Source organism: Petaurus breviceps, unplaced genomic scaffold (assembly GCF_028583685.1).
Source record: "Petaurus breviceps papuanus isolate PSGF00001 unplaced genomic scaffold, PetGlider_PUasm1.0 90564, whole genome shotgun sequence".
Lineage (NCBI taxonomy): Eukaryota > Metazoa > Chordata > Mammalia > Diprotodontia > Petauridae > Petaurus > Petaurus breviceps.
Genome location: NW_027187275.1, coordinates 3946081 through 3964808, shown reverse-complemented (window position 1 = coordinate 3964808; position 18728 = coordinate 3946081). Strand labels below are relative to the sequence as shown.

General features: G+C 34.0%; 1 protein-coding gene across 1 annotated transcript in view; it reads left to right on the top strand.

The window, feature by feature from the left end:
* The window catches only part of DPYD (dihydropyrimidine dehydrogenase), a 1126518-nt gene that overhangs the window by 291482 nt on the left and 816308 nt on the right, over nucleotides 1-18728 (top strand). Inside the window, exon 4 of the mRNA XM_069063397.1 lies at nucleotides 6817-6904. Within this exon, the coding sequence (XP_068919498.1) occupies nucleotides 6817-6904 (88 nt within the window). The remainder of the gene's footprint in view (nucleotides 1-6816; nucleotides 6905-18728) is intronic.

Here is an 18728-nt window from a genome sequence, read left to right as displayed (position 1 = left end):
TGGAGAGTGCATTATATATGTGGTCTCATTTGGGTTTAGCCACAACCCTACTTCAGTAGTTACTATAGACATCACTGTCCTCATTTTCCCATATGGGGAAATAGAGGCTCAGAGATGGTCATAAGATCATATATTTCAATTTAGATCTCACTCAATCACTTTCTTTTATATATGAGATGACAGTGGTTTATATTGTGTTCATATAACCCCTGGATTTGTCTTGGCGGGTAGACTTCCCAGTATTTTATATTGTCTGCAGTTATTGTAAATGGAGTTTCTCTTTGTCTCTCTTCCTGCAGGGGTTTGTTGGGAGTATACAGAAATGCTGATGATTTGCATGGGTTCATTTTACATCCTTCAACTTTGTTGAAGTTGTCAATTGTATCAGCTAGTTTTTTTTTTATTTTCTAGGTTCTGTAAGTATAAGATATCATATGCAAAGAGTGATAGTTTTGTTTCTTCATTATCTATTTTTATTCCTTCAGTTTTTTCTTGTCATTACTATAGCTAGAATTTCTAGTATAGTATTGAATAGTAGTGGTGATAATGGACATCCTTGCTTCACTCCTGAACTTAATGGGAAAGATCTGCCTCTGTTCATGTAGCCCATGAGGTAAGAATAGTTTTACTTTTGAAATTAAGTACTGAGGTTAAAAATTTTAAAACCATTCATTCCTACCTCACTGGATTTGCAAAAACAGGCAGTGTATAGATTTAGACCCCCAGCCATGTTTTGCCAACCCCTGGTGTAACATAGTTTCTGGTACATAATTGGTGCATAATAGAGTTATTTTGCTTGATTCTCAAATTATGTTATCAAAAACTGAACACAACATTTTAGATCATATCTGGTCACAGATTCTGGACCCTGTGCCTCTCTTAATGTATCCATACCACACTGTTAATGAATATTGCAGTTGTAGTCCTCTAAAATCCAGAGATTTTTTTCAGAGGAAATACTTTTTGGCCCAGCCTCCCTTGTTTTTGCTTTGGAAGTGATCCTTTATATTATATAGTTCAGTTGTGTCTAACTCTTCACGATTCCATTTGGGGTTTTCTTGGCAAAGATACTAGAGTGGTTTGCCATTTCCTTCTTCAGTTCATTATACAGAGTTAAAGGCAAACTGAGTTAAATGATTTACCCTGCTCACATAGGTGAGAAGTGTCTGAGGCCAGATTTGAAGTCAGGAAGGTGAATCTTCCTGATTCCAGGCCCAGCCTTTTATCCACTGCTCATTACATACATGTTATCTTAGCAAACTATTTTCTCTCCAAAAGACAAAAATCTGGTGAGAAAGAAATATGGAAACTACTTTGGCTTTACAGTGGCAAAAAAAAGGAGGTTGGTTTTCTCTTTACAAGGGTCATAAGATTAAATTCATCATCATGAATCTATTAGAACTCTTTAAGGGCATAACGTGTCTTATTTCATCTTTGCATCCCCAGACTATAGCACAGTTCATTGTACATTTGTTCAGTCATTCATTCATTCATATCCAGCTCTTCATGACCCCATGTACCATCACACACCAGAGTAGATCAAATAGTTTTATATAATGTTATATGACTTTAAATGTGTAATCACTACAAGGCCATTTTAAAGAAAGCTACTATGTATACATATATGCATGCATGTGTCTATTTGTGTCTGTATGAGATACTATTCAAGTTATGATATGAAGAGATATGGCCCAATTATATGAAAAAACCTGGTCTCAAAAGAATTGAATACTGTTTAATAACCATGTTGAAAGAATCTGCCAAATACCTTATAGAAAGAGAAATGTAAATTAAGACAAACCTAAGGTTTTATTTCTCACACAGAAAATTGACAAAGCAGAGAAAAAAGATAAAAATAGTTTATTTTTCAGGAGTTGTAGATAGACAAACACATGAATTGTTGGTAATTCTGTGAGTGTGTCCAACTATTCTGGAAAACAATTTGGATTTATGCTAAGTAATTAAAATCCTTTGACCTCGAAATTCTATTGCTAAGAATATACTTGAGAGAGTTGAAAAAGTTTTTTAAATGGTCCTAGATACACCAAATTATTTAGCAACAATTTCTGTGGTATCAAACAGTTGGATATTCAACAACTGGGGAAATACTGAACGAGATATGGCATGGGATATAATGTAATATTAGGATGTAAGAAATGTCATCATTAGACATTAATAAGGAGATTGATAATGATGAAGTATCAGTCAATGAGAAGAACTTTGGGAAAAAATCTTATTTGAATTGATGCAAAGTAAAACAAGAAGAACCAGCAAAACAGTATATATATATATATATATATATATATATATATATACACACACACACACACACACACACATATATTTATAAAGACTGCAACAATGTAAATGGAAAGTACAGCAACATATGAATAATCAAAACTGAAATGATTTTGGACAGCTGGAAATCAAGAGGTGAACAACATATTGAGAGCTATTTGGCCTGAGACAAAGGCCAGAGTCAAAATATATGCTATAATATAAGCAGAGGGAAGCATATCATGATTACTTACCATTTTTTGTTTTTATATAAAAAATTTTGGCTATAATTGGAGTAGAATCTTGATTTAGGTTATTAAAATATAATAGTAGCGCCCCCATATTGACATTAAGGAGATCTATGTTTAGTTCAAATCTTTTAGCTCTCTAGGCTTGCTATAACATCTCTATGCTCTAGTTCAGTGTCTATGACATACAAAAATAATCCTATAATTAATAAGCTAATTTTTATCTGATTGGTATATGGGGGCACATTTTCCTTGTATCACCTAATTAGCTGCTACTGTAGGTGTATAGTTCGGGGTGAGTTTATAGCTACCAGTGCTAGGTGCTGAAGGGGGAAGGTGGAGACCTTGCCCAGGAGTGGGAGAATTCATGGGGAGAATATTGATGTGTAGTGGATGAACAGCAAGTGAGGCTGTGTTAGGGACAAATTCAGTGATTATAGAACACAGGGAGAATGAAATGTGACATAGTATAGAATCACAGATTATAAGAAAAGAGATTTAGAACTGGAAGGGTTCCTAGAAGATATGTAGCCCAAGTCCTATTTTACAGATGAGGAAACAGTCCCAGAGAAGTTAAGCAACTTGCCTAATTGCTGTATTCTAATTAGTTGATCACATTGTACTCCTTGAGGTCATACATACCTTATCTTTCCCATGCACCTACCCTCTTTTTCCTATACATAAAAAAGTTTATATAATCCTTGTCCTTACCTACTTGGCAAGGCTGTTGTAAGGCTAAGATTACAACCATAGGTACAAAAAGGACTTTGAAAAGGAAAAGGCATTGTACAAAGGTTGTGTATCATTATCGTCAATTAAAAAAAAATGTTTGAAACTCACAGTTTCCATAGTGAACAAATTACTATTGTTCTGTAGAGCCTGAGTCTTCTTCAAAATAGATTTGTGAAAAATTAGTCAATTTGTTTATTTTAGTGGATGCAGTATTTTGAAAGATACACATGTATATATCTGTGTATGTGTGTGTATATGTGTATATATGTGTGTGTATGTATATATGTATACATATGCACACGCATGTATGTATACAAACATACACACACACCCCTGAGGGGGGAACTGAAGTGCCTGAAACATATTTATTAGCTTTATCAGATGATAGCCTTGAGCATCAATATACTGAAGCACAGTACTTGTGCTAGATGTCAAGGAGGGTTATTTTTATTTTTAATACTCTAGCTTGGCTACAATATGATTTGTTTTAGACCAGACTAATTTCTTTCAATGCCAAGGTCTCTGGGTCCATGCTGACTTGCTTGAGGGAAATGAAGGATTGACAAATAAGAGAAGCTGCATTTACAAATCATTTGAGAATTAAAGAACCAGAATATTTTTCTTTTTATTCAAATTGAAATTCAGGGATTTTAGTTTGTGGAGTAACAAACTCCTAACCTAGGTTCAAAAAATCTGAGCATTGTGATAGTTTAACCATTAATTTTTTTAATCCTTTCAGCATTTCTTTTCATGCTATGTAAAGAATGATATATCACTCTATTCATTATTCATAATTTAAAACAAATTATCAAAATGGAATAAATTTGCTTAGTCACCCTGAAATTTGTGCAAGGGAAATATCTTTTTTTTCCTAGAGAAGTAGACTAAATATGTTTCTTTAATGGTTCCCTTTTTGAAAAAAAGTACTAAAGTTTTCATACTTCTTCATATTTTATATTTTGTTACTAAGGAAGAGAAGGTCTTTCACCTTTTAGCTGCTACATTTTTTTTCTCAATAATATACATTATGTTCTCTAGTTAGTGCCTAGCTGAACAAAATTATCAGTGCTTAACAAAAACAGAAATCTTCATATACCAGATTTCTAAAAGTTAATGTAATGCTTTTAATGTAAATTTATTAGGTATAATTGTTTGGGGATTAAAACTTCACTAGAGAGGTGTCAAAATTAATTTTTTATCTCTCATAGTGTGGTTTTTTAAAATAAAATGCATAATAACAGAAGAACTTAGAAAAAAGAAAGGGGAAATTTACATGAATGAAAGTAAAACGGGTGCAGTATAATGCAGCACATAAGGGGAAATTGATGTAGAACAGTGGTTTAAAATAATTGTTGGCATATTCCTCTAAGTATCGTGTCTGGGGTTTTTTCCTAGTATCAATCATTTAAAGCAATTTAGGTAATCACATTCTGGCACACCTTTCTCCAATTTTATTTACACCACTTGCCTACCTCATTGTAATGCAGTACCTTTCTGCCTTGGTACAGTAGATGCACTCTGTAATATCTATTATGGCATGGTCAAAGGATAATTTATTGTCAAATAGAAAAATAGGTCAACACTAATGTCACTTGATGATCAACCCCCAAAGTTTAATAAAACATCTCGCCAGTATGCATTCCGGGGCAGTGGTTGGTATTTTATTAGGACTACCTGGCTAGAGCAGCAGTGTAATTACTGAGCTGTCAGAGTGATAAGTGGGACTAATGGCAGCCTGATGCACTTGAGTCTGCTGAGCGCTTAGAGGATTGCAAGATGGTATTATTATAAGAGTCTGCCTCTTCTGGCATATTCATGGCACCAAAGGGGGAAAAAAAAGAATTCTACAATGCAGGTTTGCATGGCCCTGCCTCATTAACATCTGACATTTCCAACAGCTGTTATTTGTGAACCAGCTCAATAATAAAAAGAGAATTATTTGGTAAAGGTGTCTAACAACTACAGCTAGGAATCCTTGCATTGTCAGTACTGCCAAGTAGATCCTTCAACTGATGTTAAATTTAAGATTTCTCGATATAAAGAACAGAATTGTACTACATATTAATTTGTCTCATCTGCATTGGCCTATCATACAACTTCATTTTTTTTTGAAAAGTGTCACTTGGGTGCTAGAAAAGACCAGAATAAGAAATTTATGAATACATCAGATAAAAGGGGGAAAAGTATACCTTTTACTCTTTCCTCTGGGGAAAAAATCTTACAAGGTGGCAGACATTTGTGAAACTCTGTGAAAATGGCTTTGAAGTAAATAGGGAAAAACTTGAGTGTAACTAGGACATTAATCACTCTAACTTTTCAGCTGATGCCTGATTTTCCCTGAGCACATGGATAAGAGAAATTCCTTTCACACAAATTTTAATGCTCAGTCTTTATATTCAGATTATAGAAACTATAAGATGTGGTGCACTGTGTATTATGTCAGCGGTGAACTCAGATAGTCAAAATAATTTTCTTGTCACAAAGTATGCTGCAGGATCTACTTTAGTAAAACTCTTTTCAAAGTCAGTAATATTTTTTCTGCAAAGGACTACAGTTATAGGTATGTATGAATTCAGCCTAACATTAATAGATGCAAATCAAACAATGGCATTTTTAGAAATAATAGGGAAGAGGTTTAATGATACCTATCAGTGAGGACAATTGATTTCATTTGTGTGCCTTTGATTTCATTGTGTAAAATTTAATTCATAGAGAATGCTAGAGGTACAAACCAGAGAAGAGAGATCAGATTTAAAAACAAGATGTCAGGTATGAAAAACTTGATTCACACAGTGGACCAAAATATACTAATCACTAAAAAAGGATAGGAGATGATGATTGTTTCCATGAGTCTTTGTTCAGAAGATAGACTAGTCACTTTTGTTGAGGAAGGTATATAATTCTGAGTGAAATTCTGGGAAAATTCAGATCTTATAACAGAAGAGGTAGTGATATTTCTTCTTTGGATTCTACTTAGTAGTTTTTAAGATAGCTGAAATAGTAATCATTATAAAACATCCGCATGACTGGAGCCCATAGTTTAAAGATGGCATATAGGGCTTCAAGAGAGAGAAAGAAAGTGAGAGGGGGTGGAAGAATTAGAAGTTACAAATCACACATGGGAGAAAATGCCTTTGTAAACTTGAATGACAATATTAACACCAGTGACTTTACCAAAATTATTTGTTTGACTCTCTAAGCACTACTTGAAGAGCAAGTAGGATTAAAATAAGAATGCTTAAGTGAGGGGCCCATCATAAACAGTGTGTTCCCACAACCTAGGTGTAATATATGGGAAGAACACTAGAAGAAGGAAATACTGTTATTTAAATGCATGTATATAGACAGACAGCTATAAATAAGGATGCTAATAGATATGTTTCTTTGCTACAAAACATGCTCCAAACGAGTGTGTATATATTGACTCATAGTATAGATTTAATTTGAAAGGGTGAATGTAAATGTAGAAAAGTAAATCTGGTCCTGTCACTTTTGTATTGAAAAAGATTTTGTTTTTTGCCACTGCATGTCTCCTTAACTCAATTACTTTGTTCCCTAGATGCTTGAAATGTGCAGATGCCCCCTGTCAGAAGAGCTGTCCAACTAATCTAGACATCAAATCATTCATCACCAGTATCGCGAACAAGGTAGAATCAAACTTACCCTGGCAAATGAAGGTTGATAATTTGATGAACTGTGATTAAAATGTGGTGCTTCGCTTGTTTAAATGCAGCAAAATAAAATGTTAATCGGTATTTGAAAACTAAGGATTGCTTTAATAATTGAGCATTTGCTGGTTATAAAGTCACAAGTACCAAAATAGTGTGTGTATTGTGTAAATTAGTCATCATGGTTAACAAAAAAGGGACAATTTAAAATATATATATATATTTTTTTTTAAAAATAACATTTATTTCATGCTTCAACTATAGCAATAGCTAGTTGAATGGTTGAAGATAATTGAGTGTTTACTAATAACAGTTTGAAGTGCATAAATTCATTTTAAATTTTTTATTCAGATTTAACCTTGGCATATGTATCAAAGGAATAGCTCCTCAAAGTAGTAAAAAGGTTTTATTTTAATTAAAACTCAGTTAAAATGTTTCAGCGTGTATATATCACTGGTGAAATATCCGGAGAATACATTATAGCAATACTTTAAAATAAAAATGTTTTTGGAAGCATCTATCTCTTTAGCTAATTGTTAGGATCAGTTGAGATGACATTGGCAAAACATTTAGCACAGGGCCTGGCACATAGCAGTGACTTAATAAATGCTTGTTCCCTTCCCACTTTTCAGAAATGGGTTTTCAACCTTCAGCTCTTAGTATGGTGTGAAGTCTGGAGTGATTCACTCAATTAGTGATGGATTTGTTTGATTGAGTATTGAATTCTATTCATCTTTTCTATTTCTGTAACTAGAAGAGTCCTTGATTGTGACTTATCTTTTCATAACAGAAGAAAAAGCAGAGAACTTGCCTCCCATTTGTAGAAATTTTAAATACCAATAAAGATATGCCAAGTCTTCTTTGTAATAGGCACTTAAATATTAAAACATTCATTCAATATAAATCATTTAAAAATACAACAGAAGAAAATATCAATCAATACACAATGATTAAGTCCCTACTATGTGCCAGGCACTGTGCTAAGAAAGAAAGATAAAAATAAGAAATGTATTCACTTGTAAGATCTTGAAATAATGTAACCATTTATGCATGTTTGCTGGAAATGTCATTTTGCAGGCATGTTCTATATACTTCATCAAATTAATCTATTATCACAATGTAAGAAAGTGAAAACATTGGCTAGAAACCAAAATTAGGCGAATTTATTTTTTTTAAGACATGAAGTTGCCAGAAAATGTTTGAAGTGGTCAGAGGTTGAATTCAGTGTTTTACCTGAAATTGTAAATATTATAGTGCCCTTAACATCAAGTTGAGAAGATGCTACTTTGCAGTTGTCAAATATTAATTGATAAGTGAGAGAAGATTTCTCTCTCTGTTGTGATGACTCAGTATTTCCATGAAAATATATGAAAAAGAAACTAGATTAACTCTTGAATTACTATTCAGTTTAATATCAAACAGTATACTCGTTATGCTAGAAAAAAATAATCTTTAGAGAAACAGCATGTGAAAATGCAATGATCATTGGTTCTGGGTTCAAAAGATCTGGCTTCAAAAACTGCATATTTATTTAAATGAATATGCAGTTGAAAAATGAAAATGCAATGATCATTAGTTCTGGGTTCAAAGGATCTGGCTTCAAAAGCTGCATATTCAAAAACTGCATATATCACATATTTATGTGATCCTGTGTAAATCTGTTTATCTCCTTAAGCCTCACCTATATAATGAAGGTACTAAAGCAGGGGTGGAGATATCACCTGTGGCCTCCAGGCCACATGTGACTGGCCCTCTAGGTCCTCAAATGCAGCCCTTTGACTAAAACTAAACTTCACAGAATAAATCCCCTTAATAAAAAGATTTGTTCTGTAAAACTTGTTTTCAGTCAAAAGGTTGCACCCAAGAACCTAGAAGACCACATGTGGCCTCAAGGCAACAGGTTTTCCACCCATGTTAAACTAAGACCTCTTCTGAGATTCTTTTTAATCCTGAATTTATTATCCTCTTTTGGTAAGGGATTGCAAAAGAAACAGAAAGGGAGAAGTGGTCACCTTCCGAAATTTTTGAAATGTCCAAATATATTCAGGCTCATTTCTATTTTAGTATAGCTTAACTTTTTTTTTTCGTTAATCTTGTCCACGTATTCTCGCTATCTCAATTGTAACACTATTCTTGGTTATTCATTTAAACAGGTTTCCTTATAAATACAGTAAATTTAGAGATGGACATATTGCAAATATATTCTTTTGTCAGGTATTTAAGGGAGTCTATTGAAAGTAGTATGTTTTGTTGAAAAACTACTGTAGCAATCATAAAAGGTCAAGGATTCTTGTTCTTGAAAGCCTGCGGCTTTTTAGATATTTACAGGCTGTGTACAATGTAGGCTGTTCCATATTGCTCTGCCAGTGGACCTCAACTCAGGAGGGGGGTTCTTTCTAGGTTGAGAGGGTAATTGAATCGCCAGGCTCAATGAGCCTTGGGCCTCTTTGAGAACAGGATGTCACTTGAGCTGTATTGTGTTAGGCTCCTGTGATTCAGGAGAGTTTAGACCAATACTTCCTTTCTTTCTTTTCTTACAAACTGGATTACAGCTCTAGTTTCCAAAGGTACAATCTATTCCTTTGTACCTCCTCAGTCAGTTTTTCTCTGTTTCGCTCAAACTAGCTGTTGTTTGCAATTGTATCTCTCAATTGGAAATACACGTTTAGATTCATCAAACTGTGAATACTAGGTCATGTTTCTGGGTTTTTTTCTCCTTCTTTAAAAAAAAACACCCTACTTTATATGAGAATTCATATAGCTTGTCTGTAAATAGATGAAAACACTTTTAAAAAGAAACCTTTTTAGTATAGTTGGATATTTTTAAAAAATGAAATTATTCCTTTGAAAAGTTTTTTTTTTCCTGATCATGAAATATGTTTCACTCAAATGTAAAACTTCTGAATTACAAATCAATATTTTTGGTACACATATAGAGTATGCAGAGTCATTTTACTGTCAGCATATGAATTGGTTATATTCATTTATATTTTTCTACAAAGAGAAAAAAATGCACATGATCTGGGAGAGCGTTAATATTAGGCCATTAGACTAAATCTTTTACCCTGATTCAGACCTGGAATGTAAGCTAAGTCCTGGTACCAAAGAATTGGATGATTTGGGGCAAACATCTTAACTTACTTTAATTTAGCTTCTTTGTGTTTAAGTGAGAAGTTATATGGAGGGAACTATACATGTTTTTGCCCAGAGTAAAGAAGGCATATGATGGTCATTAGTTAGGCAGTCAACAAGCATTTGTGAATCACTTGCCCATGTGCCCAATCTGTCTTCAAATCCATAAAGAGCTGACACATCACACACTTGTTGTTACTCTTATGGAAGAATTAGGGTCAATGTAAAGAAAAACCTTGTAAACAATTATATCTGTCAATAAATGAAATTGGTCAACTTAGCAGATACATGCATTCATACCACTTCATATAAATATATTAAAACCCACAGCTCAAAGGAGACTTTCCCCACTAAGGGGCCTAGATCTTAAATCATGGGGACTTGGTTTAATATTAGAGTAACTTGACTTCTATGAGGATTCTCCTAGAATTTGATGGTTTGTTACTGCTGTATCCTGGAACCCTGTTGGGGGATTTAGCTGAGATTTAGCTCCTGTCTAGAGCTTACCCAAAAGGAATTAATAAAATTTCTCCTAGAAAGATACTTGATGTCAAAATAGATTGACAATTATTAGAAGACATGCTTTAAGTACGAACGTACAAAAGATTCATCAGTGCGCGCTATCAAATTTTAAAGCATTAAATTGTAAAACATGACTTTTATAACAGACTTCCAAGTGGTTTATTGCACTTAAAATTAAAAAAAAAATATTAAGTATTTTATAAGACTTTTGAACTGTGGCATTTCATTTTCACCTTGGATCCGAATTGTCCAAGCAACTTACTCAAGTTTTTCTATCTTCTCACAATGAGTCCACAGCATGGCTTGGGTTCATCAATGTGGAGGTAATTGTGTACTTTGAGAAATTTAGAGGTCACTTTCTGCTTTCATGAGGTTAAAATGTAAGCTAGAAATACAAATGTCAAGATTGTTGTTCAAAACTTTACCTGTATTCAAGGAAAGCATGAAACAAAAGAGGTTCCCAACCCAGTCTCAGACTTGACTAGACAGTGCATGTCCTCACTGTTGCATGTAAGCTGATGCATTAGCTCCTGAAAGAGGGGAAATGGAAGAAATAATTCCCACTTCTATTCAAGGTTAAAGGGAGAAATGAATAGATCCTAATATGTTTAACAGATAGGCAGAGGGTGTGAGGGGACAGGGTCATTCCTTCTAAAGTCTACTGATCAGGTCATCATTCCTGGCTAGTGGACAATACCCTGGGATGCAGACCACCTGTCCTCTGGCCCTTTTCAAGGAGACCAAGGTAGTCCTAAGTTTTAGATTTATCACAAGAAAGTGCAAGTGCATAGGAACCTTTAGGGATTGCTGTGGAATTCCAAAATACAAGTGCTTCATTCCTACCTCTGAAGCAGCCCATGGTCTGAGACGTTGGAGAAGGGCTCACTTGTTTCCACCCATTATAATACATATATGCATACACATACATACATACATAATGCATACATACATGTACAACACAACAATATAATCTTATTCTATTTAATGTTGAAGATACGAATTAGAACAAACCAAAGGATGTAAGTTATATGATCATAGAATTGTAGAATCATAAAATATTTGAGATGAATTTGATTTGGATAGGGATGCTATATATACTTTCTCAAAAATTACTAGAAAATATAAATTATATATGTACCATATTACCTATGTATATATGTATCTATATACACAGACATATGCATACACACATACACATATTTACTGGCAGGATTTACTAGAGGAAATGCTATTTGAGTTGGGATTTTTAAATGGGCCGCAATTCAGTAGACAGTAATGTGAGGGCACATTACTGGCGGAATACCATCACCATCCCTACTAGTATTATTAAATACAAAGTAGATCATCCACATAGAAACGATGATTGAATCCATAGGAGATAATGAAGCTACACCAAATGATGTAGTATAAAAGGAGGAGAGTCAAGGACAATGCCTTGGAGGATACACAAAGGTAGTTGGTGTAGATGAATATTCAGAAAATGAGATTGAGAAGGAGCTGTCAGAGAGGTAGGAGAAGAACCAAGAGAGAATAGTGTCCCAAAAGCTTAGAAAGGAGAGAGTATCCCTGAGGAATGTGATTGACAGTGTCAGTCTGCAGAGAGGTCAAGAAGAATAAACATGCCTCATACTTATAAGGGAAGCAACTGGAGATAGGGACTTATTTAAAGGAATACGTTGGGATGGCAGTGGAAACAACAAATCATTTGGAGCCAGAAGACCTGGACTCAAGTCAGAGCTCCAAAATTAACTGTAATATATAGATTGATAGGTAAGATAATAAACTCAGTTTCTGACAAGTCGAGCTTGAAGCACTTGTAGATAATCCAAATAGAAATATCATATATGCTACTAAATAATTATCTTGTAAAATTATTTTTAACCTGTATAAGATATATTTACCCATAACAATTACATTTCATTTTACTAGGGTGAGTTTAGTGTTCTAAATTGTCCAGATCTTTTTTTATGCTCACTCTCTAATCCAGGGAATTAGTTTAACTTCTGTTTATTGTCATTTGCAGATTTGATAAGCATTCCAAGTCAGTGAGAATAATATTAAAGTTCAAAGGTCCATGCTCAGATTACTGAGACACTCCAATGTAGACCTTATATAGTGCCACTGAGTCATTAATGACTGTTCTTTGAGTCTGTCAATTTCAAGATCAAAAGACTTTGTGTAAAGATAAAGGCATGGGCTGTCACCAGAGGACTAGCGTAGCTATATTTGAATGGACATATTACAAGCATGACCCCTGGGTCATGAATTTTTTCTTTAAATCATACTACATTTCAAAGACCAACTCAAAGATGAGGAGTATTTGTTAGTAGAGAGAATTTCCACATTGAAGAAATGACCAATTGATAATGTATCAAGACAAAAGTTTATGGTCAAAATAATAGGGTGTTGTGATAGGAAAGATTTCTTGAAGATATTTGAGCTGAGTTTTGAAAAAACTTCAACATGAGCTGAGAAGTAAGGCTTTCTAGATCCTGTGAAAATTAATGTACTCTCCATACATGTTGACACTATTCATGATCTTTGTTACCAGGGAAACTGAGGCTAATAGATCTCTTGAATTCAGGAGTTCTGAACTTTAGTAGGCTAAAGTCAATCAGATGTCTGAATTTTTTTTTTCATTTTTAATATGGTTAACCCCTGGGAATAGAGTGTAATCTGACTGGGTTGTTTAAGATGGGGAGAATGGTTTCAGTTTGGAAAATGAAGCATGATAATTACAATGGAATGGGCTCATCATTAGCCCCTTCACTTCCTGCCTGACATTTTTGTATATGTATAGCCTGTATCAGATTGCATACTTTTTTGGGGATGGGGGAGGGAAGGGAGGTGGAAAAATTTTAGAACTCAAAATCTTATAAAAGTGAGTGTTGAGAACTAGAAATAAATAAATAAGCAAAGAAACAGGAAGGTGGAATTGGCCCAACTTGGCAACAGATAGATTGAACATGGGGAGTAAGAGAGAATGCGAAGTTGAAGATGACACCTAGGCAGTGAAACTGAGTGACTAGGAAGATAGTGGTATTCTAGAAACTATCAGAAGGGAAGGATTTTGTCTTAAAAATTTTCTTAATATTGGTGCATTTACCAGGTGAATTCCTAGTAAATAAAATTTTGTTATGAAATATTATCTTTTTGATATATTGCTTTGCTTTTTTGCTTAGGTTTTATTTAAAAGCTTGCACCAATATTTATTAGGGATATTGCTCTGTAGTTATCTTTCTCTGTTTTGATCCTTCGTGTTTTAGGTTTCAAAACCATGTTTATATCATAGAAGAAATTTGGTTAAAGAATATTTTCCTATAGTTTTCAAGCAGTTTAGTAGAATTTAGTAGAATTAATTAATCTTTGAACCTTCCATATGATTTGATCATAAATTCATCAGGTGGCATAGGGGTTCATCCCCAAATCCTGCTCCTTTAAGTTAATTATAACAATGTCTTTTTTTTTGAGAATGGGTTATTAAAATTTTCCATTCCTTTTTCTGTTAACATGAGTATTTTCAGGTCTGTATTTTTGGTCTGCTGCCTCTCATTCCATAAGCAATTGAGAACTTTGTGTCCTGATTGAGATATCTGTTGGCAGTCATGCCCATGGTGGAGAAATTACTTCCCTCTCCCATCTCTTATCATTTCTAGTCCATATCTAAATATAACGAATTCCCTCAGTCTGTACAGAATGACTCGTTTTGCCTCATTGTATGTTTTCTTTGCAAGTAGAGAGCTTTCTTAGAGTAGTGTAAGCCCCCAAGACTAGATTTTCTGGATCTTCCTAGGATCATATCTGCCTCTGTGTCAATGTGTTCATTGTTTTTCCTTCATTAAAAAAAGATTTCTATTCAGTTAGTCTTTATTAATAGTTTTTCCAGAAATTCCTCTGTTTTTGTATTTTAGAAATACATAATTCTTTATGAGAAAACTAATGTATTTGATATATTTTCTCTCCATATATGAATGTAGATCTGTATATATGTCTATATATAAATAGTGACAAATAAGCATTCACACTAGAAAACTGGTAATTAAAATATGTGAGGTGGGTATATGTGTGTGTGTGTGTTTTATTCCCATTATGATTCATTAATTTATTGATTATTATTCCCTCATAGCAAGGGGTAACCAGTATTCAGATTTTAGCTTTTATATATTTCCTGTGCAGTGACCAAGCTTAACCAAGGACAAGTTTCACTATATTCATTATAAACCACAATCACAATCTTTATTTTTCCCAAATTATCATAATTATAACTTTAAAAGATTGAATAGAATAAATGCTATTTATAGTGATTCATTTGTTTTTGTTTCTAAGTTGTAATGTTAATAATCTTAGCTTACAGTTGGACAATTAATGATGGCCTTTTTTTGTTGTTGTTTTCTTTCTACTTCTCTCAAGGGATTCCCAGGAAGTTAAATGTGTCATCCAGCCCAAAAGTCCTCAGTTATCCCCCCCCAAAAAAAATGAAAACAAACTATGAACAAAGAAAATCAGTATAATTACTGAGGAAGCCTCTTACAGCAGCAAGTGTAGTGAATTTGAAGTGAGAAGAAATGGGTTCAAATATTGACTTTAATGCTTACTTCCCATGAAATTTCAAACAAGTGCCTTTACTTTTGTAGCCTTCAGTTACCATTTTTATAAAATGAAATGGCTGGAGTAGGTATCATCTAAGGAATGTATGGGTGCTCAATCTATAATCTGGTAATATAAAGATTTCCACTTAAAAGCAAAATTAGCATATAGTAGATTTTAAAAGTAACACTATACATTTTAGAAAGATACACAGGAATAAAATCATATAGTTTTAAGAGTTATTTTTTAAATTTAAATTGTAAAAGAATGAAGATAAACAGATAGATTAATATCCTCTAAAACATGTGGTTACTTAAAACCATATTATTTACTTCAAAATTTGTAAGACAAAGAAAATACATTTTAATTAAAAAACCCTAATACTAATACAGGGGATAAATAACAATTGAATGAAAATTTTTATTAATATGAATAAAATATACACAGTTAACATTAATCATAGTTAAACCATAAGATGCTATAAAGTAACATCTTTAATTCAATGATTGGATTCTGAGAAGCAGTATAAATATGCTAGAGGAAAGATAAGCCTATGTGAACATATGTCAGGTTTCATCTTTAAGAAATATAGGCTCAGCTTTGTAAAAACAATTAGTCTCCATAAGTTGGTAACTGTTCATTCATTTATTGCAATAAATTCCTTTTTGAAAAAAGTGGTAATAGGGTTAAATTAATGTACTTGAAACAGTGACTTTTTTGAAGTATCTATTTGCAACCTGGGTAATAGGATGGCTGACAGCTGGTTTTAGCCACAGTATAATTGCAAACCATACTCGATAGAATGACACTTTGTCAATTAAGGAGCCTTTTATTTTCTTGTCCATGAAGAATAAAACCACAGGGAAAGATATTTCTTATGTATTCTTTCCTATAAAAGATAGGGCATTATAAATATACAGTATTTCTTTAAAGACATAAACAAAGTTACAGGAAATAATTTTGCCTATCTTACACAAATATCCTTAGTGGTACATTATCTATGATCTTTGAACAAAAATCACTAGGTTTCCCTCCACCCCCCATTCATTTCAGATAATTTCTGTTTAGATGAAAATATTTTAGAATTGCCTTTTCCCCGTGTTATTCTTGATTCTTACACATCTGTGGTGTTAAATCCTCTGCTGTTACATTGTTGGAAACACTTAATTGAACATTTCTTTAATGACTTTTTTTTTCTTTTTATCCTATCCTTAATAGAATATTTTCCTCCTGGGTATTTTTTTTTCTTGAACTAAATATTTTCCTGTGTTTGGAAACAATAGTACAGATATTAGAATTGCTTAAAAGTTCATCTCGAATCAGATCATATCCAACCAGTATGATATTTAAAAATTTCCCATTTTAGACAATTAATTTAGAATGTATTTCTACCTATCATCGGATACAGAACCAGTAGCATGTATAAGCCAGCTTTCTCACTGACTGAGCTCCTTACAACCAAGTAGAAAAACCTCTAGTCTATAAAAGGGTATTTATCATATAATAGTCCCCTAATATCCTGAATTTCCTAGCTACCCCTGTTTTTCTTTTCTTTTTCATTTGAAACAGAATCAATCACTCACATTCCTGTTCCTTTAAGAAAGTACTAAAGTTATGATCTGGGTTCATGTAAAAGCCAGAATGATGATGATGAAAAGTGTAAGAGGATATCCAGAGCCTTTTTTTGACACAATTTAGAATTTTCTTTGGTTCTGCTAGTATTGATCCACCCACATTTCCAATAGGGTTTTACACTCTTATTTGCATGCAAATTGCAATGCTTACAAGTGATACATAAGGAACTCTACCTTTGCCTGCTCAGATCTGATCAGTGATGCCTATTTAAGTATTTTTCCCCTGTACTCTCCAAAACCAGCACAGTTTTTATTGATATTTTGATGTGAGAAGCCACAAAATAGCCTACCTGGTTGGATTACATCCTCTCGATGGAAAAGCCAAAGGAAGTTATTTTATACAGTCATGGTCGAAGACTAATTTTCCTGAGAAATAATCCACAGTATCTTATTTTTATCTTTTCATGCATCTATGAAGAGCCCTATTGCTTGGTGGTGCTATAACCCTTTAGAAATGACCAAATTATGCTCCTGCAAATTCTCATAAAAATCCATTACATTTTAGATTCTTCCGTGGGATAAAGCAGGATTTTTTTTTTCTTTTTACTTCGCATCAGATCATCACATTACGCTTTTTAAATGGGTACTTCACAATCTGGGAAACAGTTTATTTGGTCTGCATTTAAAGAATCCATGCTTATTTTTGCTATTCAACAGCAGAATAGCAGCCCTTCATTGAGAGCCTTGCATTACAGTATCTTGGATGCTTGAAGGGCACATTCTATAGAGTAGACATGATACCTGATAACAAAAATTAAAATCTAGGTAGAGAAAAATGAAGGGTTTGGTCTGGATGTGCTCTAAGTTCCTGTATAGTTCTAAATTAAAAACACTGAAATATTATCACATCCGTCAACAAACAATAAGTAGCCATGTGCTAGGCATTATGCTACTGCTGGGCATCCAAAGACAAAGACAGAACAGTAGTTGCCTTCAAGGAAATTACATTTTAACATAACAAGCACACAAACACATGAATATGTTCTTTGAAAGACATAAATGATTCAATTCAGCAAACAATTATCAGATGCCTACCATGTATAAATGCCATGGTAGGACTGAAAATACAGAATCAAAACTGAAAATTGTCCTTGCCTTCAAAGAGCTTTAATTCTCTTATAAGGAAAATCGCAGATAATCAGATAATTTTGCACTAGTTACTTTGTTAAGAACAAAAACATTCTTGGCTCTTCTATCTTCCATTCTCGGAAAAATACTCAGCTCAGTATTGAAGTAAACTTGATTGAGACCTGAGCTGACCTTGTTGTGAGTGAGTACTTCAAACTTGCCTCGCCTCCCTATAGCAGCCTGATTCCAATATAACACTACCCCTCTGATTTTATAAAAGGCAACATGGAATACCAAATAGATATGTCACTATGCACACTCCCTTTTCATAAAGAGGGAAAAGATAATGAAAAAAATGCTTGTATGGCTTCATTAATAGTCTAGCTTGCTATCCTTTTATACAGGGCAACAAAACAAGTAGATGAGGAGAATGCTGTGGATACATTTTACTTAGATTTTAAGAAAGCTTTGGAGGCTCCCACCTTCCCCAATCCATGTAAAAGGGGACACTGAACAAACTTTGGAGCTGCAGAACCCGCAAAATGACACAGAGAAGCTAACCTCCCGCTGAGGACAGCCAGGCAGGCCAGCAGGAATCAGCCAGCACAGAACTCTGGAAGCTGAGCCCCAGCCCCAAGCCAAGGCTTTAGCCTCAGAGCGGGTCTGACCAGTTGCAGGCTGTAGGAGCTCCAGCTCAGCAGCAGCTGTGGCCATTTCCAGAATTATCAACACATAGATGTGAAGGACAAAGTGAGAGGTCAGTGCAGTCTGGACTTTGGGATCCAGTAAGTGGGAGTGCTTGGCTTTTGTCCCTGGGGCGAGAAGCCCTTGAGTTGCAGGCACAGCCAGCAAGTGCCATA